We start from the raw sequence: 27,120 nt of genomic DNA, 5'->3' as shown, positions 1-27,120 counted from the left end.
GCATCTCTGATTGAAGTCACTGACAATTAGGACAATTTCAAGTAAAACTTGAAAACATCTATGTCATATGACTGAAAAGGCACGATACTGTGTGCTGAATAAATCAAGCATATACATACTGTTGGATAGTCAAGCCATCGGGGTGACTTCTGCAGGCTTGAGTAGTCATGTTTACTTGTTAGGAATTTCTCTTCTCCACCATAGCCTTCTGGAGTCTTATCTTGATCAAAGGCTTCGTTGCCAGGAGCAACTCTTACAAATGCATTGCAGTACAAACCCTCAACTGGAATAAGAGCGGTATTATATTAAGATATGTTATGTGCAAGCAAAGGGGAGCTTTCTGGCCTTCAAATGAAATATATTCACAATTATTGCAAAGCATGCGATGTTAAACAAAATCAGTTTAAACAAAATAGTCAATCTTCTCCAAAGACACATTGTCATAGGATAACATATCTGAACATCTTACTTGATGCCAATAGTCAACATATTTGAACCTGTAATTTTACCAAAAAGAGGGAAAACCACGAAAAAATGTTTTTCCGAGCATGATACCAAGAACCTGAAATTTCATGACTCTTTCCCAATTTGAGCAGACACACTAAAAATATTTGTTACTACTATTTTGAGAAACATTTCAGAACGCCAAAGCTCAGATTGCAATTTCACTGATGTTGAACAGTTGATCTTATAAACTTATATGAACGAATGAATTACTAAGTTTTCAAAGTGTACATTGTCTCTGACCAAAGAAACAGCTATAAGTTCAATTCCTGGGATGATACATTGGAAATCCGAATTAAACATGACATTGGCACTGTAAGTAACCTACCATCCATTCCAAATGCAGACTGTACTTGGACATCAACACCTCGTGAGATGTCATATAAAACCAATCTTGTCAAGTCTAAATCCTTTGGAGGTGCCTTAGCAGGTAAATTTTTCTTGTCAAGACGGTCCTTTGACCATTCTAGAAGACGACTTCCATTTTGCTCTGTCAGTGAAATCAAAAGGAACAGTCATCAATTGATGCCATTTTATTATCAATCCTACTTCTCATAGGTGATTGCAGTTGACAATTTAAAGACTGAAGTTGTTTAAAACTATGTTCAATTTTCAATGACACTGCAAATCTTGCTATCTTCCACCAATTCATGTGATGTATAATCGGTTCAATATTGATGAAGTCTTAATACAGATATTTGTGTTTGAATGTAACATCAAATCACAAAGAGAATCGTCAGATTGTTTTCATCTTGGATGTCCCATACATATGGTAGACAAACAAAAAAGACATTGTACAGATTCAACTAACATGACAAAATGATTCAATGAAACCCTTACATGATGGCGGGTTTTATATGGCAGGTAGCTGAGAAACATTATGGTCATAAATCTCTGTTTGTTTGTTGAGTTTGAGAAAAAAATAACAAATGGACATAATACAAAAATTGGGCTCACTACTTGAACAGACATAATTTTGTGAGTGTGTGTTTTAATGGTAAAAAACTGAACTTACATCTTGATGTGAATGAAATTGTGGTTGATTATACAATGTTGGAAATATACAGCTATTTGCTGTGTGCAATACCGGGTGTTTAATTGTACTTTAGGGTACAAGATCAAGAAAGTACAGGTACATGAAGTTTATGACAAAACAAAATAATGAATGTCTTGCCAAATTCACAGCTATTGGCTGAGTGTAAAGCCGGATGCTTAATTGCATAATATCAAGAAAGAATTAAGAGTTACATGTAGGTTATCATGATATTATCTCCCTGTTACATTGCACAGAAAGTGTCAAAGTGTGAAAGCTTACCTAAATTTTGAGCGGTTGCCTTTCCTTCATCAATTTGTAGTCTATGGATTGCCTCTGTAACTGAGAGAGGAAATTTCTGGTCTTTCACATAGTGTTCCAGAATACGTGCCTCTGAGGCGTATGGCTGACTTGGAATGCTGTTGTAATATCCACTCTTATAGTCTGGAGCATCAATGAAATCCTGTGATCATAACAGCAAAGAAAATTGTGAGGATGGCCAAGCACATTATCAAAATAAAGAAAAGTTTATGCATTTCAAAGAGAGAGAGAGAGAGAGAGAGAGAGAGAGAGAGAGAGAGAGAGAGAGAGAGAGTTGAAAGTAAAATCTAGGCGCAAAGCTTGTATCTAGTCATTTGCACTGATGGACATGTTTATATCCATATTTGGTATTCAAAGTTTTCATAGAATTGGATTTTCGGCCATTTATTAAACATAAACATGAAAAATAAAGGTTTTGACAATTAAAAAATTGAATCACATAGAAAGATACAGTCAATAACAACTTTACAAATGTAAATAGTCTGTTTTGAATAAATGTTTCATCAAACATGGATATTCTGAAGAAGGATTATTTTCACATTTCAGTTGTAGAAAGTTAATCAAAGAAAATATATTATGTGATATCACTATTTATTACAATGGTATGCAGTTCAAAATGAAATAGCTTATATACACTTGTTTCCAAGAAGCTTCTTTTGACAACACTATACATTTGATGTAAAATGCAAGGGTCTACAAAGTGTACATTGAAAGTGTAAAGTGACAATTTGGCCCCAGTACAATGACCTACCTGGTTCTTAGGAAGCAACCTGACAAGCATGGAGCACCCTGGGACATTTGGTAGGGGATCCATAGCCTGGGTAGTCAGTGGTAATTACTGGTGTCTGGAAGTCCGGATTTGACTCTGAGCTGAATTCCTCCAACAGCTAATTTGGTCTGCAGGGAAAGTGGACAGAGAGTGGTATTGAGAAATACATGAAGGACTCACACAGATAAAGCTGAACTCTTTCAACAAAACGAACAAGCTTTGACTGTTGTGATAATGCACATACTATCATTGACTGATATAAAATTATATTATTGTGGCAAATCTCTTACAAACTCCTTGTCATGATTGGTCAAATATGGTCACATGGTACATGTAAGTATCATTTTGGCACTTGTACATACGTACAGCCAGTTACCAGTTAACTGTTTCCAAACTGTTGATCATCAATCCGTTCACAACAACTGTTGACTGGGCAATTTGAAAGCACTGTTTATGCATGCACACATTTTAGAACACTACAGAAGTTGCTAGTGTTGTCTGCAACCAAGATGAGTCATGCTCATTTATTCGCAGTGCGTAAAATTTCAGTACAACTACGGTAGTCTTACACGTCCTGACAACTCTTCAAGGGTTAGGTTTACACACTCAAATACTATTATCAACTAATAACAAGATGTCAGAGATGAAATTCAAACACAATAATTCTTACCTGTCCATCTTTTTTCTCAAATATCTGTAGCATGGTTGATCCAATAACAACAAGTTCCTTGGTGTCCTTGTCCACCGTGTAGATTCGCAGTATAGCTATGCAGTCACCCGACACTTGCTGTGACATAGGGTATTTGTACTTGAAACGCGGACAACGAGCTGATGAACTGGTGATGCAGTACGCTGCAATGTCTTCAAGTCCTTTCAGTCCAGAGTTAATCAACGCCCTGTCACCTGCAAGATGAAGCGACAGCATCTTTGTAAGCTTGAGAATCATGGGTACCTTGTTTCCTTAATTTCCTTAATTTGGTACCTTAATTTCAGTGATAAAAATTCAGTCTATGCACGAACAGACTGAGTTGGCATTCTGAATATTGTGTATCTCAACATGTTTTGGGGAGTGCAACAATAAACTGCACTTTAATAAAATACAAAAATATAAAAAACATCTAAAGTTTGATATTTTACTTGGTTATTATATATTGTATGCATGAGTGTAGATGTATGTTTAGCATCACCTTGCACTGTGTAGATGTATGTTTAGCATTACCTTGCACTGTGTAGATGTATGTTTAGCATTACCTTGCACTGTGTAGATGTATGTTTAGCATTACCTTGCACTGTGTAGATGTATGTTTAGCATTACCTTGCACTGTGTAGATGTATGTTTAGCATTACCTTGCACTGTGTAGATGTATGTTTAGCATTACCTTGCACTGTGTAGATGTATGTTTAGCATTACCTTGCACTGTGTAGATGTATGTTTAGCATTACCTTGGTAGATGTATGTTTAGCATTACCTTGCACTGTGTAGATGTATGTTTAGCATTACCTTGCACTGTGTAGATGTATGTTTAGCATTACCTTGCACAGTGTACCTACATGTACAATGTAGGCAAGTACAGATGACGTGTTTGCATACTATAAAGTCATGGTTGTCTGAACATGAACATTATTTATTGAGTATAGAATGACTTAGCAAACACTTCTACGTCTAATAACTGACCTTGATGATAGTGGAATTGTCTGGAATGTATTGTACACCATCAATGTACAGATCAAAGCCATCCTGAGGTTCCGTAGCTGCCGGCAACACAGCGGCACTGGGTTTCTGTTGAATCCATGGATCACCTTCCAGTCTTGGACGGAAATCCTCACTAAAAATAAAACAGATATTTTGTCTTCATTAATGTTACATCAGTCAAAATTAAACACTGTGATCTGAGAGTTTTATTGATCATATATTTATCACTAACCTTTCTCTTAAGGTAGTATTGTGCCTTGAAACTGAAAGATTTAAACTTTTGACTTTCCAAAAGGAAACTTTTAACCAATCTAGTCCACATGCAAATTTTCATACCAGACAAAAAAATTACAAATATTTACCGACATTTACAATTCAAAATGGCAGCCATACCTGCATGCACACACTATGGGGCAAAAAGCAAATTTTCAGTTCTGACAAATTACAATGATAAAAACTTTATTTGCTTCAAGAGTTCCAAAACGAGCCCACACCAGTGGTAGATCAGAAAAGTTTGTCACAAAGCCACATTCAACCTCAAGATTTATTGTTTGGTATTCAACATATTTTGAAAAAAAATTTGAATGTTGAATAGAATTTGAATGTTAAACAAAAGATGTTCTCTGGACACCATATTGCACAGGGTTATTAGTCCCCCCGGACGACTTATAGGTTTGGTCATGTCCGTGCATGCGTGCCTGCGTCTGTCTGTCCGTGCGTCCGTCCGTTCACGCAGATATCTCAGAGATGCCTGGAGTGATTTCATTCAAACTTGGTACAAGGATTACTTCATATGTCATACATATGCACTTTGATTTGTTTTGTGATACGATCCAATATGGCCGCCAGGCAGCCATTTTATTACGACACCTAACTCAAACATGTTTCAACTGATTTTATTCAAAGTTGGTACAAGGACATTGACCAATGTCATAGATATGCACGTCAATTTGTTTTGTGATACGATCCAATATGGCTGCTGTGCGGCCATTTTGTTACGATTTTTTCATGTACAGAGCCATAACTCAGGCATATCTTAACCGATTTTATTCAAAGTTGGTACAAGGACATTGCCCTATGTCATACATATGCACGTCGATTTGTTTTGTGATACGATCCAATAAATTAAATTAATTGCCAATTTGCATTTACATGATGAACTTTTGTTTTTAGGGTGAATGTCCAGAAGCACTGCATCAAACTTTATGAAATATGGTACAGGTGATAATCTATCAGTGTTATGATAGGATGCAAAAATGTTTTGCAACATCCTGTTGATTAATTCCTAGTTGACTCATTTAATGACCTTTAGGATGGTGGCCTACATTGGTTTTACGTTTTCATCACCATGGAACTCATTCTTGGCCATTGAGCGCCATCTGTATCAAAGTATTTTTATCACAGACCTAATTAATGAAGAGGACTCTATCCTCTCTGAGGACTTGTAATCAAAGTACCCATTAACAAGTGGGGACATTAACACTGAGATACAGACATTATTTCACAGGGTTGTATCCACTGTAGTGGGTCAGGCACCTTACACTGAGATACAGACATTATTTCACAGGGTTATATCCACTGTAGTGGTTCAGACACCTTACACTGAGATACAGACATTATTTCACAGGGTTATATCCACTGTAGTGGTTCAGACACCTTACACTGAGATACAGACATTATTTCACAGGGTTATATCCACTGTAGTAGGTCAGACACATTACACTGAGTATAGACATTATTTCACAGGGTTATTTCCACTGTAGTGGTTCAGACACCTTACACTGAGATACAGACATTATTTCACAGGGTTATTTCCACTGTAGTGGTTCAGACACCTTACACTGAGATACAGACATTCTCCTCAAAAATGACAATGTGGTCAAGAAAACAAGTTTACTAAAACAAGTTAAATGGATGATGATTTGAGCTCTCCACACATGAGCTACTAAGACACAAACAAATCTGAATAACATTTGGAAGTGTCTAAAACTATCTTCAATTCAAGGTAGATCAGATGGCCGTCTTTCAGAATTTATCGTCTGCTGTCTTGAGCAATAATTTTCTGGTTTGAGACCTAAACCCATATGAGTTGTAAATCACTTTCTAGCATGCTGTCTTGACCATACTTTCAGAACCACACAACGGGAGTTATACATGCAGTTTGCTACATTAATGTACATTTATCTTCCATGATTTGGATAGATTGTGAGGATCAAAGGTGTTGAGTCAAAGACAGTGAGGCTCTTTGCTTTGACTTGGTGATGTAGCATACAATGTATACCAATATGAGTTCAAAAAGGGCAATGAACTCACCTTGGTGAGGGGCTGACTGCTCTTGGTGGTGGGGACTGTTCTGGTTGGGGTTGTGGTTGGGTTTGTGGCACTGGTGGTGGTGCCCTGGCTGGCTCTTCAACTGGTGAAGGTTCACGTAATGTTGGTGGCTCAACCTGAAGATCAAACACTCGAATTCCAAGCTGTGAACCCTCTTGAAGAAAATCTGTGCAGGAAGATCACAATTACAAACAGCTGAATATGTGACAAGATGTACACTTTGCAGATTAAACAAGTCAGTGATTACACTGTTACAGTATGACATCTGTATACATAACCCTTTCATCACCAAATGTTGGGCTAGTCCAATTGTTTTCTATGGCAAAGTTGGATCTCTACACAGGGAATGGGGGTGTGAAAGGATTAAATGGTGTGGAATCAGTGGCTTTTGCATAGTCTGAAACCAAGCTGATGATGTTGTTTCTCCTGTATCATGTAAATGTACTGTTGAAAATCAAAACTGCACCAGGTCTTGTAAAGTCTTGTTCAGACTCTGAACAACAATTGTGCCAAGGATCAATTCCTCACTGACCTGGCACCAGCTTTATACTCCATAATAAATGTGTTGCCTGACACTGAAGCAATTGTACTTTTCTGCACGATATTACTTAATATGAACATTAACAGTAATGCCTCACACTATGCCAAACATCTAACAAGCATTAAGGCTAAAATAGAATTACCGGTATATTATAGCTTTGTCAATACCAGTGAATTTCGTGATGTCATAACCCAGATTGTTACTGATAATGTATCCACTTATCCAGCAATGTGGCCCGGATGTTTTCTACATCTACAAATCCCCTGGCATTGCCAAAACTATAAAGTAATAGCAACAAGTCATCGTTGATGACACAGTCCCCACTTGTTAATGGGTACTTTGATTACATGTCCTCAGAGAGGATAGAGTCCTCTTCATTATTAGGTCTGTGATAAAATACTTTGATACAGATGGCACTCAATGGCCAAGAATGAGTTCCATGGTGATGAAAACATAAAACCGAAGTAGGCCACCATCCTAAAGTTCATAAAATGAGTCTACTAGGAATTAATCAACAGGATGTTGCAAACATTTTTGCATACAATCCTAACACTTAACAGATTATCACTTGTACCGTATTTCATAAAGTTTGATGCAGTATTTACAACACTATGAGATCAACATCTGTATCAAGTTTCATCACATTTGACGTTGTATTAATTTGTGGCTATATCACCCTAATTAGGAAAGTTCATTACCTATGCAATTACAAATTAATTAAAATGACACTGATAAATGTCTTTTTCAATGTTAAAGCAATGTGAGCTTAACATCTGTACAAAGTTTTATGAATTATGCAGTATTTCTTGACATATCAGCCTATTTACGAAACTTCAATAATTGACATGTTACTGCTACATGACGTGAAACAAATTGAGGAGCATATGTATGAAATAGGTCAATGTCCTTGTACCAACTTTGAATGATACTGGTTGCAATATGTCTGAGTTATGGCTCTGTACATAAGAAATTGTAACAAATTCACCGCCATGCAGCGATATTTGATCTTACTGTTTAAAAAATCACAAGTATATGTACGACATAAGTCAATGTACATGTACCAACTTTGAATAAGATCAGTTGAGACTTGCCAGAGTTATGGCTCTCAACATGAAACAACCATAACGAAATTGCTGCCATGCAGCCATATTGGATCATATCATGAAACAAATTGACGTACATATGTATGACATAAGTCAATGTCCTTGTACCAACTTTGAATAAAATCGGTTGAGATATGCCTGACTTATGGCTCTGTACATGAAAAAATCGTTACAAAATGGCCGCCTGGCGGCCATATTGGATCGTATCACAAAACAAATTGACATGCACATCTATGACATTGGTCAATGTCCTTGTACCAACTTTGAATAAAATTGGTTGAAACATGTCTGAGTTATGGCTCTGTACATGAAAAAATCATTAGAAAATGCCGCCTGGCGGCCATATTGGATCGTATCACAAAACAAATTGACGTGCATATCTATGACATTGGTCAATGTCCTTGTACTAACTTTGAATAAAATCGGTTGAAACGTGTCTGAGTTATGGCTCTGTACATGAAAAAATCGTTACAAAATGGCCGCCTGGCGGCCATATTGGATCGTATCACAAAACAAATTGACGTGCATATCTATGACATTGGTCAATGTCCTTGTACCAACTTTGAATAAAATCGGTTGAAACATGTCTGAGTTATGGCTCTGTACATGAAAAAATCGTTAGAAAATGGCCGCCTGGCGGCCATATTGGATCGTATCACAAAACAAATTGACGTGCATATCTATGACATTGGTCAATGTCCTTGTACCAACTTTGAATAAAATCGGTTGAACGTGTCTGAGTTATGGCTCTGTACATGAAAAAATCGTAATAAAATGGCTGCCTGGCGGCCATATTGGATCGTATCACAAAACAAATTGACGTGCATCTGTATGACATATGAAGTAATTCTTGTACCAAGTTTGAATGAAATCGCTCCTTGCATCTCTGAGATATCTGCGTGAACGGACGGACGGACGCACGCACGCACACACGCACGCACGGACGCACACACGCACGGACATGACCAAACCTATAAGTCCCCCCGGACGGTGTCCGTGGGGACTAATAATGAATCCCCTCCAAGCCCATTATAGACTCAAGCAAAACTTTTGCACACCATAATGAACTTGGCTTTGCCTCGTACATTTACATGTACCGTATGTTGTGCAAAGTTTGCATCCGTCTATTATGAGCCGTGAAGGGCTAACATTATTGATTATATAAATACAGCATCACCTTAGGGTGTTCACAGAAAACAAAATATTACTATTTGCATATGTATCTATGACTTTTTCCGAGAGCTTACTGTGTCACAGGTCTTCATATCGCACAGGGTATGATGGTCTATTAAAGTGCTTACCTTGACCAGTGTATGTTTTCTGCTGGTCAATTGCAGTGATATTTTCTGGAGCAGGTCCTGGCAAGATGGCTTCCTTGTAATCATCAGCTAGTATGGACCATGGAGACTTGATATTTTGACTGACACTGCTTTTCAGTGATACCTTGGATTGTCTGCCACTCTCAGCACCTGGCTTGAGTTCATAGAGTGGCAGCTTGACCCAGCCAAGTGAAATGGTCTGCAAGCTACCCTCTGAATCACAAACATCAATTTTAGACAAAAATTAGAGACAATGTTATGAGTGAAATTCACGAATGCCCTGTCACAGCACTGATAATTTTTGCTATGAAGTACTTTTCAAATACAGATTTACAGTACAGAATGCAAAAACATATCCATCAATCACAACATGGTAGGCTGTAGTAGATACTGAATGAACATTTTATAAAACCTAGTTAACTGTGTTAATGGGTTTCATTCCTTTCTTCTATAGCATTAATTTTACATGTGACTTCAGAAAGTGGCTTCTACTATGGACTTCAATACAGCTTGATATACAACAGCTGCCACATACTTGGGCAGGATGTGCTTAGAGGTATACTGTCACCTGTTCCAATTTTACCACAGTTAACATGGAAAGAGAAAATCTAACCAATCACAGATTTTAAGCGGGTGGCCGCTTTTTAAAAACAGCGCCCTCACATATGCATTTTGAATACCAAGAAATGCCCCTTTGACCATATATGGGCATATTTAGATTACAGGTGACTGTATACCTTCAAGGGACAGATATTTGAACTCTAAAATTTTTACAATACGTATTGAAGCCTATGGAATAAGTGAAGTTTTCAACATCTTGCTTTCACTTTGTCATTCTGTGTTTTGTAATTTGTCATTTGTTTGTGTATGAAATTTCTGAGTGTGTAATTGCATGGCTGTGACAATGATGTTTGGACTCTGGATTTCATGTTGATTTCTTTTCATTGCATGGTACCGGGAATACACCAGGATTCTATTGCCATTCTGTGACATTACAGTTCATATTGTACCCTTGTATACCCCTTGTTCATGATTATACTTCATCATTCAATGCAGCTGAGCTACACAACTGCAAAAGTCTAATTTTTCTCTCTTCCTGATACTTTTTCATCCTCTCTGTTTTGAATTCTTTCATCACCTGATTTTGGTCTCATGCAAGTAAGGATGAGAAATTAGTAGTTTGTAAGGCTTCAGCAAAGTCACAATTGATACTCACTGCTGCCTGATGGAATTTGGTACAGTATCTTTATCAGGGCAAATGGATGGCTGTGTTTACCACGTGCACCATGGAAACCCGATGGATCCAGATTGTAAAAGAGTAGTTCTTCATCTGGTATCTCTAGATAAAACACCCTGGTGTTGTTCTTAGGCGCTTTCACATCATCTTGGTTAGGAGTGTATGTCTTTGCTTTGGTTTGTGTCTGTATGGTCCTCAACTTGACAAGGCCATAGAACACAGACACTGCAATCTTCACATTGTCTGCATCAAACTTAGACAGTGCTACCATCTGATCCTGTGAGTCAAGGACAGCAAATCATCTGATTAGAGATTTATAGAAGCATTTCCTGTCTGAGATATTGCCATTGTTACATACTGTACACATTCTCTCGTATTCTTTACTGCACTGAAGTTTCAGCACATCATCCATAGTCAAAGTAATAAGCTTTTTGGGGGATTTTAGGTTTTTATTCAGTCCATCATCCAATTACAGGATGAGGTACTCACGACACATTACGTACCCAGTGAAGCAATGAGGAGTAAAGTGCCTTGCTGAAGGGTACAACACCATTAGAGTCTTGAACTAACCAACCTCTGACAGTGAGTCCATTATAATCCTTGCACGGACTCCAACTCACCATCCACCGATATTGAGACTGCTACCCTAACCACTGCCCTACCCTGCCTCCACACCTCCAAATATTTTGAAACTTTGGTATCATACTGAATAAAAAGAATCATATAGACATCTTTGCCATAGCTACAAGTGTAATCTGCCCTATTCAAACATCACACATGTTCTTAGCCTTAATTTGCAATAAAACAACAGCAAGGAAGGACTTTGGAATTTATGATAACAGTTCAAACATAACCTTCCATGCATTTCAGCCTAATACCAAATTACGGAAACAGACTTGAACTTCAATGTTCTGTTCTTGCAAATACTGTTATTTGTTCCTCATCCTTTAATAAAACTTTTCACCAAAGCTTCTAAGGTTAGTATTCATACATGTAGGAGAGACATACCCTTTTCCATTTATCAGCCGTGCTCAGTCTGTCACTGGTTTCTTGTACATTTTCATGTCGTAACACTAAAGTCATCTTCAAGTGTTTTAATCCAACTGGCTTGAGTTCCCCAGGGTCAATGTCAGTGAGGGCTCCTGGTGACAGCTGACCTCTAGCCTCATCTCTACTTGGATGTTTTGATTTGGAAGTTGGGGGCAAAGGTGAGGCTTGCTTGCTGCCTTCTCTGCTCCTCCCAGGGGTGAATAAAGTACCCCTGTAATGTGAGACATGTCACAGAGTAAGACACCCAACATAGGTGGGGGGGGGGGGGGGTTTGGGGGGGTTCTAGTAAGCACCTCTTAAGACTGACAAGTCAAGCAGCTTGTGTGAAACACTGTTCTTCTGGCAGTAATCCATAATCATTATAATGATGATAATATCACTTTGTTAATGTATGGTTAACATATGAAAGTCTTCCCTTCACTATGAGGACACACAAACTACAGTGCTTTGCGTTGAACCATTGGCAATACAGGAACTGGACATACAGTCTAAAATTAAGGAGTTGCCAACACTGTCAGGTGTCGTTATCACCTAGACAGTAATATCAATTAACAACAAAGAAATCAACACTGTGAAATTTAAAACATTGTCAAGAAGTCACGAAAAGTCAAAACAACACTGCACATCCACCTAGCTGTTCAGAACCCATCATTTGCAAGCCTTGTTTATGCGTATCTTGTTTGACGACTTCTGACTTCCTTCCAGACAATGTTTCAACTTTCTCAGAGTTGATTTCTTTGTGATCCACTGACATTACTACCTAGACGAAAACTACTTCTGACAGTGTCAGCAACTCCTCAATGTAGACAGACTGTCGATTTCCAGTATTGCCAACAATTCAATGCTAACCACTGTAAGCTCTAAGATTTGGACTGTCAATGCCGACTTAACGATATTAATCATCAAAGTGTTCACAGTATCTCTTGCCTTCTGTCTCTGTCTTTGTCTCTGTCTCTCATAACTTATACAAACACATTGTCTGTCACCATCAACTATCAGTTAAGACAGAGCAATCATGAAATTCACAGACACAGCACATATGGATGGAGATGAATACTTAAATTATTCTGAAACAAACTTGCCCGAGCTAAATAGCGGCAAATTTATCAAGTTTAGAACAATAATTAGACGCGCGAAATATCGGAGATATCACCCTAAATTTTTTCTCGGTCTGCCAGACAGCCTTAGCTAAATAGCGGCAAAGTTACAAGCCATGAGAGAATTCTACTTGATTGCCTTGGAAACCCTTGACAGTTTTACCACTTCATTGATCTTGATCCTCTCAAACCACTGAGTAAGGGTTTCTTATCAGTAGCTTAATACTCGACTGATTCTTAAAGCAAAATCTGACCATTTCTCACATTCATGAGAAAACTTCAATGCTATAACATTTGCAATAACAGTTCACTGACCAATGTTTACTGTACAATGCTCTGAAGACACTTGTACTTCATCAGAAGACATATCAAAAATAATTTGACATGATTCACATCTTTACACTAAAAAATATTCCTAGGTCAATTAAAGGAAGATATTTATAGAAAATAAAGTTATCATGCAATATTATGAGAAGAAATTCAGCTTTTAGTGCAAAATCTCCCTAACTTACCTTTCAAATGGTCAACCTAATTGTTTTCAAAGGAACAGCAGAGTCCACACTCAGTGATAAGGGCATGACAGGGTGGAGAATGGAAAGTGAGGCGGCAAGCAAATGAATGACTGCGATACATGCAAATTAGAGAAGGCAGCTTTGCTTTTATTATTCAAATATCAGAAAAAGAATGCAGCTTTTACATGAGCAAAAGTACAGTTTATGTAAAGATGAATGCATTGAGTCTGCCTAGGAGAGAGTCAAGCTGTTAATGAAGCTGCAAAATGCTAAAATTTCAAAAATACTGTCAGAGTTAAATATCACAAGTGTAAATAATAAATAATGCTATGTACCAATTCAAAAGTGCATAAATGCATGTACAAGACCATATGATGTACTAACAGGAAATTGGAAATTGAAAATACTTTCCTTTTCCTCAGAGTGTCTGATAAACTCCTGATAAAGTTCATTTCAGTCAAAATCCCCCACAGCCAATGTTATTGAGTCAATTTGTTGAGTTCTTATAAAACATTACTACATAAACCAACTTTACTTGTTTGTTGGTACGCTACAATCCCTTGCAGGAACAGAAACATGATCTTCAATCATACTTTGACGTTGCCATTGTGTTGTCTTAAAGAATGTCACAGCAAGACTTTGTCAACCAGAAATTTTGAAAACTTTCTTTTGAAAAAGGTACATTGGGTACTTAAGATACTGTAAATGATTGGTTCACAATATAAGAGACTATATATAAGTTGCAAAATACACTACCGGTAGATGTTAATGACGTATGCTCAATATTAAGTACAGAGTGTTAAAAGTAATTTGCACAAAAAATTTAAGTTGAAAGCAAAGTTGAAGCCTGAAGGATACAGTTAATGCAAGAGTTGAATTCAATGTGACCATTGATACAGTTGAATTCAATGTGACCATTGATACAGTTGAATTCAATGTAACCATTGATACAGTTGAATTCAATGTGACCATTGATACAGTTGAATTTAATGTGACCATTGATACAGTTGAATTCAATGTGACCATTGATACAGTTGAATTCAATGTGACCATTGATACAGTTGAATTCAATGTGACCATTGATACAGTTGAATTCAATGTGACCACTGATACAGTTGAATTCAATGTGACCATTGATACAGTTGAATTCAATGTGACCATTGATACAGTTGAATTCAATGTGACCACTGATACAGTTGATTCAATGTGACCATTGATACAGTTGAAAATGTGTAACTATGGCAGGAAACAGACATATTGACAGAACAGTGAATGTACATGTATACAGCATGCAGAGCTATGCATGAACTCTTGAAGGCAAAATATGGAAGTATAGATTCAAGACTGATATGTATGAAGTACAGTGACATGCAGACATCATAACATCTATAGTGCGCACTAATTATTAAAACTCAGAAAAGTGAGATGCCTGGGAAACTCTTCCATGAAAAGAAACAGGAGAAGTAACTATTTAAATAATCAATGTCATGATTCTCACAGGCAACTAGGAAAATCAAGATAACTTTGAAACCAATTTAATTTCACAGAGAGGTAGGACAACACTCAAACAGTAGTCTCAAAATATTGCTCTTTGACAGGACTTTATGACCACTTAATGTTTCTGTGCAGAATGCAGTTTTGGAAAGTTTCCATACTTGTAATTTTTCACAAACTATTTCCTCAAATAGAAGATCAGACGGCTTGCACCTTTGACATGGTGCACTCATCACTCTGTTGTGTCATGTCTTCCAAATGGCCCTGTCACACCTTTATGATTCAGTCAGCGTATGCCAACGTGTGAAAAATTTGGCAAATACGCTGGGCGTATGTTGAATACATTATGGGTAAAGTTTGTATAGGTTAAGAGCACGCTGAAGCACGCTGGTCTAAGTCGTAGTACAGCAAGGTCATTGAAAACTTTTGTGCATGCACAAATCATTTTGGTGAACATGGCTCATACGTCCCGCACATGCGGGCCATAAGTTGTAGGTAGGTTAGGCCAAAAAAAATACAATATGCTGTTCCAATAACATGGTTTTCAAAAATAGGGTAGGTAGGTCGGCAGGAATTTTTTTTTTCCAAAATATTTTTATTTTTAAATATGCATTTTTCAGGGGTTCAGGGCAGTCAAACACTGGCCACAACATTTCAGAAAATGGATCATACATTAAAAGGAAAAAAAAAAAAAAAAACATCATCGTTCAAGCAAAAATCAAATGCAAGGTAACGAACGCCTGATTTTACGTTTTTTTTTCTTTCTTTTTTTACTTCCATGTTTACGTAGCTCTAAAAAGTTTAGGGTTAGCAGGTAAAAAATAGGGTAGGACGGGTTATCGGAACAGCACAACTTTTTTTGTTCGGCCTTATGCGCTTGTTGACACATGTTCACACAAACTCCTTGTACAGTGTTGCAGCCAGGAATTTTAAGTCGGGGGACACTGTGTCCGACTACAGTTTATTTTTGGGGACATTCTGCACATTTTGGGGACAACAAGCGTCAGTTATCAATCAAATATTGTATTATTTTACAACAAATATGTTTCACTTAGCAAATTTCAAGCTACTAGGACCGCGTCACTATGCTTGAATTTCAGGCGATTGTAGCAGTCTACCGTATCTCCGTATCTGTCGCAAATCAGAACTCAGACGGACTACGGTCAAGCAAATTATGATATCAAGTGCAACGTTTTAATTACTTTTAACCATGGCTAGCTCCGAAAGTACGTATTTAAAGTGCAAGCCTGGAAATAATTATGCAAAACTAAGGTCATCGTTTAGTAACAGATATTACTTGTAGACTACATCCAACACAGTCGACACACGAGTGCACCCGAGGTGACCTGCAGTACGCAAGAATGCGGGACAACGGGTTCCGTTTTGGGGACATTGTCGCAAGGGCGCGTCCTGGCGGCAACACTGCTTGTAAGTTACTCAGAAGTCGAAATACGTTGAGATAATTGTCTAGCGTACCAAAAACATATCTTTAATCTATGATTACGTTATGAATACACTATGTATACACCCAAAGTTGAAAAATACATTGTTTAATTTAGCAAGCCAGTGTTTTAGGGAAATTTTGATATGTCGGCATATGCTAGCTAAATCGTCATGGTGTGACAAGGCCCAAAGGCAGTGATATGGTCTAAAAAACTAATGAAGCTGTCTTCTCTTACACTTGAATTTTAAACAAAGCACCCTCCTTCAGATTTTGATTCAATTATACATTTTCTTTCATGCTGCGCTAGGCTTTACACTTACTGTGGTCTGTATCTGTTGAATCCTGGTATATCACTCGGTGAACCGCCTTGACGTAGATGAAGGTAGGCTCTCTGGATGTCTGCCGTGTACAACCTTGCTGGCTGCTGTAGGAACACCTGTTGAATGTACAATATAGGTACATATCAAGGGTAAAACCTTCATAATGATACTATCATTGGTTCCAATGGAATGGTTGGACTGTACAATGATGGACACTGAAAGTGTGCCATATATCAAAGATATCTTTGATGCATGAGATATTTTGTTCCATAAATACTAGTATTTTAAAGACAATCTCTGATTTTCTTTCGGTTCATGAGTTTTCAGTACAAATATCTCACAAGCTATTGAATGCTAAAAAGACAAAGACTTCCTCATAACCGTCCAAAGTCTTCTGTTTTTTTAATGATACATTTGCCAGCTAATGCTGCAGACCACAGTGAGTGAAAAGCCTGGCACTCAAGTTTGTGTCTATTTTCTTGGTTTTACGAAAATGTTCTTGAAATAATCTTAGCCCCCAGGTTCTTTGAAGACTGGATCTGATGGACATCCTCTCATGGATGTACTCTAACAGAAATTATTCTACGTACACAGACACATTATGGCAGTTTTGTCATTTGAGTGTGAATTATGTGTTTTTTACCTGTTTCATCTGATGGTAGTCATTAGCTTGGTGAAATGCATCCTTCAAGAGCAATAGCAAAGCAAAACAGAAGTCTTCAAGTATGTCATGCTTCCATCCATTCATAAAGAGTTGATCCCAAACATACAAGACTGCTTGTCCATCCAAAATGCCAACAAAACCCTGCAAAGTGTGACATACAGTTTCGTATCACCTGAAAAACTCTGTACTGTATCTCATGAACCATCACATCACAATCACATCAGGACATTCAGTTTAAAACCAAGTATTTCTTCTACTCTTACTTTTGATCTAGTGGTTACAAGTTTACTTTTCTTCAATATTAAAATCAAATATTTTAAAAGTTTCATACATTTCACTATGTAGCTGACAAAGCAGATAGTGTCTATGATCTGTAAAGTTATGAATACTGTATACATACAGTGAGCCATCCCTCTGTGTATCCACCTTACCTTAGCAAGTAGTGAACATGAAGCTGTTTGAACGCTCTTGTACTAGTATTACAAGATTTAAGGTAGTAAGTGCCGTAAAAGTGAAAGACTTAAAACTTTTGTCTTCAATTAAACTTTCAACCATTCTCGTACAAAAAAAAATCAGGAGTCACCATGCAAAGTTTGAAACTGGAGAAACAAATAACCTAACATTTACCCATTTTTTAAATTCGAACTGGCCACCATCCCTGTATTCACTCTTTGGCAAAAAATAAAATGTTCAATTTTGGAAGAACTAAGACAGTGAAATATTTTTTTCCAAGAGCTTTAAAATGAGCCTCACAAGAGGTAGATCAGAAAAGAATTGTAAAAATTTTAGAGTCAGAAATCTGTCCCTGAGGCACATTGTACCTCAAAGAACTACCAACCTCTCCCATCCATTTCCTGACAAATATGACAGGATCTGCCAGAAGTTCTTTGGAAAGCTTGAGAGATGTCTCGGAGCCAGGCGATGCTCTTCCCAAAGCCAAGGCCTTGTCTTTTTCAATGTGAATCAGTTGCACCAGAAATTGCTGAAATGACACAAAGAAACAAATTTTGCTAAGCCTTGTGACATTGTGACATGCTCCCATTGCAGATGAAGCAATTCTGAATCAGCTAAGAAATCAAGAGTCACCTTGACACTTACAATCAGTCAGTCTGTAAAGCACCATATTTGTGTATTCTTTAAGAGTTTTCATAAGTGTCAGAGCATTCTGTTAAAATACAGTATATGGGATACACTAAGTACATCATGATAAATTAGAAGGGTCATGATACATTTTACATGATTTGTAACACAAATGACCTCATAACAATGGATGATACAGATGATAAATAGGCTGCAACTCCTGGAGATATGGTTGTCCCGTAACCATGCCATAAAGCAATACAGTAGGTAAGTTGCGAGGTTTCTTTTACTGATCATTTCTAATAGGGTGAGATAAATAAAAGCACAGCAAAACTGGCAAAATAATGCATCATTTAAAATGTGCAATGCATGCCTGAGGTCAGACGGTTCTAAATACATGGAGGGTAGGTCAGAGCTGTCAATACCAGCAGCAAGATCCACATCATTTGCTCACGCCATGGTCATCTTTCCCATTCCTAATCCTTTCCACTCTCCAGCAAATCCCTCAGAATCATATTACATTCACTGATACCTTAGGATCAGATCTACATTCTTCAAGGCACACTCTTCAAGGTGATCCTGCAGATCTGGGTCTTGTATCTTCAATCTACTCATGGTTTTCTCAGCCGTAGCAAACACTTCTGGCCACTTGGGGAATAAGTTGGTCATCAGTAAATCTAAGTACATTGCCAATTCATAAGGTTTCTCTTCTGCAATAAAAGCACAGAACATAACTCAATGATACCACAGTTTTTCACTGGTTTAGCAATTTTTAGCAGTTAAATGTAAATGTTCCTGCAGTGTGTTCAGCAGGATTAGTGTTACTTTCAGTAAAATGTATAAACAAACTGCAATTGCATCTCAGTCAATGGAAATAAATATAACAGTCAATATTGCTTTATTGTTTAAGCAATAAGGCACACTCAGCGACAGTATCCTACAAGATTTTGACTAGTTCACGACATATATGCAAAAGCGATAGCGAGTGCATATATATGAAGTGAACTGGTCAAACCGGGTGGTATACCGTCACTGGGTGTGATTTATTGCTATTATATCACAAAAGTGTATTGAAATTCTGGCATGGAATGTCAAAAAGGATTTATGGTCTTGCTGAGAGCTCACACGTGTGCCAACTGTGCTATATCGCGAACATACCACAGTTCTTTTCACGTCTTGACCAATCTGATCACTGCATTTGCACCATCAATATACTGGTATTATATAATAGCAATAAATCACACCCAGCGACGGTAAACCACTCGATTTTCACCAGTTCACTTATTATATACACTCGCTATCGCTCGTGCATATATGTCGTGAACTGGTCAAAATCTCGTGGTATACCATCGCTGGGTGTGCTTTATTGCTTATATATTCAGCATTACAAATAGATTTCCCACCTTATGAAAGGGACATTTGTAAGATGAAGTTGGAACAAAGAGACGTGATAACACAGAGAATGCAGAGAAACAGAGAAATGTCATACCTTCTGCTTTTCTATCCATAAAAGTCAGCTGAACAGGGAAAAGCCATTGAATCAGGTAGGGTTCATAACTTCTATTGTAGGTGTACAATACATTCAGAACATTGGCGTTCTCTTTCATGTGTTCACGTTTTTGATAAGCCTGCATACTTGGTGTGCTGTCAAACATCTGTAAGAACAATACAAATACAACCAGCTCTGAGAGTTGAGTGTTTTATGAACTGCTTTCAAATTTCATGACTTCGTTTCTTCATATCAAACTTCTTGCTTGGTGTATTTGAAGGTTTTTGTCAACCATGCTACAGGCTATGGTGGCATAAGACAGAACACACTATACAAACATGGATGAATATATCAAGGTAAATGTATCCAAATGAGACATTTTGCGATTCTAAAATATTCTAGTACATCTCTGGTTTTTTAACCCTGTAGAGAAAACTACCTTCTCACCCTTTTTCTGCAAACTGAGTTTAATTTATTCCTGTAGAATTCTGTCATTACAAGTTCAAATATTGGAGAATTTGACACACATGTAGTTTCTGTAATAACAATTTTACAGGGTGACTTCTGATTCTGTTTATATTATAAAGAAGAAAAAATAGCCTGTTGTACACCATTTTATGTCTAAAGAGGTCTAATTTACAATTTGATTTGGAAAAGATAGTTTCCTTGCAAAAAGTATGAGTAAAAGTTATCTATTTCATCTTTCAGGCAACTATTGTTGATTATTTTACTGAAAGTTATTGCGTCATACCAACTTCACAGCTGCTATAAGATGCAGTATTCAAACCCTCTTTATAATGTGAATAAAACCGGGGAAACAGAATTTCACTGAAAAAATAAAAATATATGCTTCGTAGTCATTCAAAACAACATGTGTTGTCTAAGAAATAAGATGATGTACAAAATTTCACATGTTACCTCAACAATGGCATTCCATATCAAGCCATGGATTGGTGTGTAAGTAGCTTTCTTCAACTTCAGATCTATTTTACCCATTGACACTTTCTTGGCAAATCTGTTTCTCAGCAACTTCTCAATATTTCTGTTAGAAACAAACACAGACACCCAGTCTGATTACAGGTCAAGAATAAAGCAAAGTATGACTGGTAACAAACATCTTCTTTGTGGATAAGTTTTTAATTTATTTCTTTACAAATTCATCATACTATTGTCATAAGCCAAAGTCAGTGAATTCTTTGAGTCCACTCCAAATTCTGAAAGCTTTGCAGTAAGTGGGTAAAAAAAACACATAGTAAATTTAACATGAATTCAATATGCCATTATTCGATGTTTCTTATACAACTTGCTCTTTCCTGTAGCTATATGCTTCTACTGAAGACAGTTTTCTTTCACCACACTGTTCAATTGTTATGATGTAACTGCTGTAAGGAAGTATTTTGTCACAACGTAAAAGTCAAGGCGTTTCTGCAACAAATTATCACAAACAATGGGAAATTCTGCCAGAAAAGTTGGACATAAACCAAATAGTATACTTACTGTTGTTTCAGTTTGATAAGATAATTGGTTGAAGACTTACCCCTCTTTGCTCAGCAGACTTTTGTCACTTTTGAAGAGTACTTCAGTCCATATGTACTGTCTTAAACCACCGGGCAGCTGCTTGCCGGCCAGCTTTTCACACACTTCATGAAGACGATTAGGATTCCTCCGCAACAATGATGATATAGCCCTTCCAAGGGTCTCACTGACTGGACTCCAGCAGTTTGGTGGCATGTCATTGCGACTCAGAACATGCCGATCTGGGTGAAAGAAAACATGTCAGTGTTTTATGGGTAGACATGTACATGAACATGCAAAACCATCTTCAAGTGCTGTATGTATGCTTATATTTTGCCACTATGCCCACCTAGCATCATCAAATCTCAAGGTTAAAGTTAGGGTCTATGGGCAAGCTTTACTGTTAAACACCAACTTGTAATGCAAAATGTGATCTTCACCTTCAAAAGTACCCTGCTATATGACAATGAAATATTACAAATGATAGGAAACTTAATGGGATTAGTATTTTATACCTCGTCTTTTGGAAGCCCTGGTCAACATCTGGACAGTGCCAGGTGTAGCTGTGCTCTTCTCATCTTTGTCTTCAATTGGCAACAAAGGTGGTCTACTCCCTGGTAAAACCATAGGAGAGCCCCCTAGGTTGTTCAACATTTGTCCAACTTCTTTCTCAGCTGTGTTAACTCTTGATTGCTGCAAAACAATCGGTGAAATGTTAACATATTATCTTGGACTTAGGGTATCAACAATTTAAGTTACAGTTCTTACACAGAGTTTAATTCAGTGTGAAGATACCAAGTTGCTATCAATACACATCATTTACCCAGTCTCTTTACAATGGAAAGTTTTATCATAAATCAAAATCTTACTGTGGCAATGTCTTTGTAATTTCAACTGAATGAGAAATGCAATACAAATCAACCTGCGTGAGCAAACCATGAGCAAACTATAACAGTGTACCTTCACACCATCACTGTATTTTTTTGTCATTTATTTGTTTATAATGTCTAATCCTGTGTCAAGGATTGGTACTCCATGAGACAGGGGAGAGGATATGTTTGATATACAGCTAACTTAAGACTGATCACACATTTCATATGTACCAGTATCAGTATAAGCACTGACTCAAAACTTCAAGAAATTTCCCAAATGATCAAAAGAGTTCACAAATTCAGGAAAGTTGGAGGGCGCACTGTCATCTTTGTACAAAACTGAAAGCTGATATGAAGATTTGAAGAGTAACTATTGGGTAGATGAGTATACTCACCAGTTCTTCTTTCTTCTCTTGAAGAAAAAGATGTCTATCAAGTCCAGTATTGAAAACTTTGTAAGTGTGATCAACAAATGCCTTCATTTCTGGAGAACTCTGACTGTAGTCTCCATCAGGGTGCCTCTCACATCCAACTTCTTTAGATGCTTCCTCAATCTGTTCTCTGACCCAGTTCTGCATCTCTTGTTCATACAGCCTTCTCTGCTGCAGTGGTACATTTGGTGGACTCTATGGGGATGACAATAGCTGGTATGAATACAAAATGACTCAAGTTGCATTTCAATATTGTGTACATGTATACCTATACAGTAATTATGTACTATTGTAGTTACCATGTAATGACACCAGTAAACACACAATAGCCATATGCACAGTACAAATGTACACACCAAAACGTACATGTATATACACACAGTAATCTCTCACACACAAACATGTTATACATCACTACAGTTTCTGTACCACAGGAATACTTGTCAAAGCCACTACCTATCCTGACCAATTCTGCAATAGCTATCAGTTGGGTGTAGCCCTACATGTATGTAACATCATCTGGTAGAAACAACAGTACAATTTTGCGTTCTCAGCCAATACAAACATTCATGATTACAGCATCCACTGATTATACTATTCACAAAGTATATGGATTAAAACAGAAATTGAGGTGACATAGCAAAGCAGCATTCAAAGAATCCATACCATAGACTGGCCCTAGCCACTTGGATTTTATTTGGCATAAGTAGTTGTTACTGGCTGTTGGAAATCGCATTTAACTAATGACTTATGGTATATTGCTTCAATTTACTGTTTTGATATTTATATGCCTGCAGACTATCCCTACATTGTAAGACTATGATTCACATCATATGAACAGGGAAGACACTTATTTTTTTATCCACTTGCCCTTCGGGCAAGTGGGGGTTCGGTTCACTTGCCCGAATTGGAAAACCACTTGCCCAGTATAATTTACGTGTTTGAAAAAAGCTAAAACATTGGTTTTTTCATTTCACACACTTTATTTTGAAAATTATCATGTTATCATGAGAAAATGTCAGACATTTTCATAGGGTTCTCCTCACACTTCTAAGGTGCTGGATGGCTCATTTATATTAAATAATTATCAAAGCCCCACTAGCAGTATCATATAGCATTCTTTATGTGATTTTACTTCTGAACTAAAACAAGATTTTGGGAATGTGCTCTTTGAGGGGTTGGAATACAAGTATTTTTAACTGCCCAGTGAGACTGCATGTGCAATTTTGAACAAGAAAAATAATGTGTGCCCAAACGTAAAATGGCACCCAATGCAAATATAGCAAAAACAGTGTACACCGTGCATATATGCATTTGAATATTCACGGAAACAACAGAGTAGTCCAATGTAATGCATAGTGTTGAATGTTTTCAACTAGGACAAAAATGTTTTGTTTTCTTTGTAGTATGGTGGGAAATCAAAATAATGGTTAAAATGTAAATTTACTTGTCCAATTTTTCACTAAAGAATGTTTTGTAAAGCTGCAAAAGACTATATCCTATTAATGGGTAGAATTTAAAGAAAACCAGAAAAAATAGGAAGCCTTTTTAGGTCAACAAATTTCAAGATTTACAGCTAGTGGGGCTTTCCATATTCATAGAAAAAATTCTAACAGTTCATGTGTTTGTATGTTTACTTTCCTAGGTCTTAATGTACAAATAATAACAGCCATTTTAATTGTACCTTTAAAGTATTTTTGCAGTTAAAAGTTTTAACTTATATATACAGAAAGAAAAAAATCTGTAGCTATAAAGGAATGTTTTGAAGCTTCTGAAAAATAATGTACTTCTTTTTCATGTTTTTACTGCGCTGACATCATACATAAGCCCTATGAAGTTTGGATTACCATTGCACTATACCAGTATCCTATGTTTTTCTAATAACCTAGGTGGTCTTTTAATGCTCATGCGCAGACTAAATAGAATTTAAACCAACAACCTAAGGCGTCGGTGGTTTTCTATGTGTCTTGCAAGATGAATTTCTCGATGTCAAACTCGCTCCAATTGCTTCTTGACAGTCATTTTAGAATGGGAAAATTCTCAAACAGAGAGGTTGGTCGCCACGGACAAGTAACTTTTAGCTTATTGACCTGAAATTAAGTCAGTGTTCATTGAAAATTCAAAGACTGGACCCGTTGACACCAAAGCTTGCTCATGACTTTCATTGCATGCGGTCTTGCCACGATGCCACTCACTGTCACTTAACAAGTTAACATTGAAGAGTACGTTTTAGTAAAACTCCCTTTTTTGTGGTGATTTTTCACCACTGGACTTTATTTTTACATCATTATAAACGTTCATACAAAGCACAAAAACCGCTGTGTGTTTCTTTTTTTTACCGTATCAACATATTGTGAGACACCGTAACCTCACAGTCAATGCAATGAACTTTGGTGAACGTACGCTCCACCAGCTGAACAGCTTTTTCATATGCAAAATCAGCGTACGGTATTTAACCGGTGGTATTGTTTGAACTGCATTTTATTGAAAGCGATTACATGATTCTTTTCATCAACTCTTCATGCAATTTTATGAAAAATCTTATGGAAATGTTCACAATGACATAACATGAAAATTTTTTGTTGTTTAAGTCCGTGTTCCCTCACCAGAAAATCGCTCTTGTGAATTCGATTTCTAGGTATTATTTTTTTCACTTGTCCCGTCGGGCAAGTGGCATCGGAGGTTCACTTGCCCGAACGCGACTTTCACTTGCCCCGGGCAATCGGACAACCCTTAGTGTCTTTCCCTGTATGAAGTACACGTAACTCTCAACTACATCGATATAATCCAGTCTCAGGGAATGGACACACACAGACATCTCAAATATTCACCAATATTGCACTGTACAGTTCAAATGAACAGCATATCATACCAGGAGCTGAGGGTCACGTGGATAAACTACCAAGATATGTCTTGATGAACTCTGGTCCAAGTACTCTGTACAAAGCCTCACGTTTCTCACCACTGTTCCCCTTGTAGATTTCAGCCTCTATTCTCTTGGCAAGGGCTTCATGATTTTTTCATGAACCTGTTTGCAGATACCATGCATGTTTATAATTGTCACAATTTCTTGTATACAGATGGAACATTGTTTTGGTTACAGATGCAACAGTCATTTCTTGCAATGCTTTTTGTGAAAAAAGGAATTAAAACAGTGCGATCTATCACCAAAGATTGTCGCTAAAGAACAAAGATATTCTTTTTAAGTTTGAAAACTTTGTTTACCATGAATTTCAACTTGTCATAAAATCAGTATGGCAAACAAAAACTTTTAAACAACCACTGAATCCCATTTGAAGTAAACTATCTCTGTAGATAGATCGTAAATTTACCTTTTGCCAGGGTGAGTCAGGTAGTAACGTCTCCTGTACAGCAGAATCCATCCACTGAGGACCAAACGGCCGGTATGTGCTGATGTCATCATTCTTTGAGGGCTTCACCCTGTACTGTGGCTCTGCTACTCGGGCCATTATTTTTTAAAACAGTATGACTTTTAAAATATCAGTAAAATAAAATCCTAAATGTTATACTTCAAATCTTTCTGGAAGTAATACTTTACAAAGTTAATGCTACTTTTCTCTAAAACTCTTGGTTTGTACCTGTGACAAAAACAAGTTAGAATGAAGTACTTTCCAATCAGTTCCTTCTATATATAACAAAGGGATATTCCAGTTTGCGAAATGTGACAAGATTCTTATATTTCTCTTTAAAAGTTAAATTCTTTGATTATTGATTTCCAAGATATATACTGAAAACTCTGGAAATCAACAGAAACAAAATCTATGCAACTCCCAAAACAGATATCTGTACAATATTTACAAAACACTTAAAAATTTGTACAACTTTTTAGTCACATACTTAAGTATTGCCTGCTATGTTTCTGAGTTCAGATATTTTCCTTCTTCTGAACAGAAATTCTGACTTTGTATATGCATTTGGCATTTGGAATTTATAATTGCACTGGAAATGAGTGATATTACCAGTAATAAAAGTAATGAGATAAAAATTGTCCTGCTTCAGAAGAATACTTTTATATCCTTTTTTCTTTTGGCAATTTATCAAAACGGTAACAAATGAAAAACTTAATTTTCATAAGACTGTATTTGTTTTGGATATTGTTTTAAAATCATAAACTTTGTGCTATGAAGTAGCTGACTACACCAGTGTCTCTGTAATTCATCCAAAACTTAGTGCTTGGTTTCAGTTTGGGGGTTCTAATCTTGATAGTCTATAGCCTGATTCACAAGGGTGGTTCAGCAATTCTATCAGAGGATTGTTTTAGTTTGGTGGCTGCAACTCAG

General features: G+C 37.1%; 2 protein-coding genes across 2 annotated transcripts in view; both read right to left on the bottom strand.

Moving 5' to 3' along the window:
• Positions 1–3,454, bottom strand: part of LOC139144699 (uncharacterized) — a 9,966-nt gene extending 6,512 nt beyond the window's left edge. Inside the window, exons 1-5 of the mRNA XM_070715424.1 lie at positions 3,298–3,454; positions 2,610–2,755; positions 1,820–2,000; positions 833–994; positions 120–283 (exon numbers count right to left, since the gene is read on the bottom strand). Coding sequence (XP_070571525.1) covers positions 120–283; positions 833–994; positions 1,820–2,000; positions 2,610–2,672 — 570 coding nt within the window. The 5' untranslated portion in view covers positions 2,673–2,755; positions 3,298–3,454. The remainder of the gene's footprint in view (positions 1–119; positions 284–832; positions 995–1,819; positions 2,001–2,609; positions 2,756–3,297) is intronic.
• LOC139145993 (uncharacterized) lies at positions 3,404–27,120 on the bottom strand. The gene is made up of 17 exons (XM_070717441.1): positions 26,152–27,120; positions 25,692–25,847; positions 22,784–23,014; positions 22,032–22,209; positions 21,539–21,758; positions 20,920–21,043; positions 20,002–20,167; positions 19,045–19,222; positions 18,271–18,448; positions 17,412–17,573; positions 16,769–16,884; positions 11,860–12,112; positions 10,831–11,128; positions 9,597–9,827; positions 6,634–6,817; positions 4,303–4,453; positions 3,404–3,530 (listed from the first exon to the last, which is right to left on the bottom strand). The coding sequence occupies exons 3-17, from the start codon at positions 22,964–22,966 to the stop codon at positions 3,516–3,518; spliced, it is 2,637 nt and encodes an 878-aa protein (XP_070573542.1). The 5' UTR covers positions 22,967–23,014; positions 25,692–25,847; positions 26,152–27,120; the 3' UTR covers positions 3,404–3,515.

The sequence above is a fragment of the Ptychodera flava genome, chromosome 12 (assembly GCF_041260155.1).
Source record: "Ptychodera flava strain L36383 chromosome 12, AS_Pfla_20210202, whole genome shotgun sequence".
NCBI lineage: Eukaryota > Metazoa > Hemichordata > Enteropneusta > Ptychoderidae > Ptychodera > Ptychodera flava.
This window is presented reverse-complemented; position numbering and strand designations above follow the sequence as displayed.

Bases quoted from the DNA above. Each gene is read 5' to 3' on its own strand.
- LOC139145993 (XM_070717441.1), bottom strand. From the start codon at position 22,966: ATGCAGAACTGGGTCAGAGAACAGATTGAGGAAGCATCTAAAGAAGTT. The intron at 21,044-21,538 runs GTAAGTCTTCAA...TGTTTCTAACAG, and splicing joins AGTCTGCTGAGCAAAGAGGG to AAATATTGAGAAGTTGCTGA. The intron at 11,129-11,859 runs GTATGTCTCTCC...CTTGACTCACAG, and splicing joins CGGCTGATAAATGGAAAAGG to GATCAGATGGTAGCACTGTC.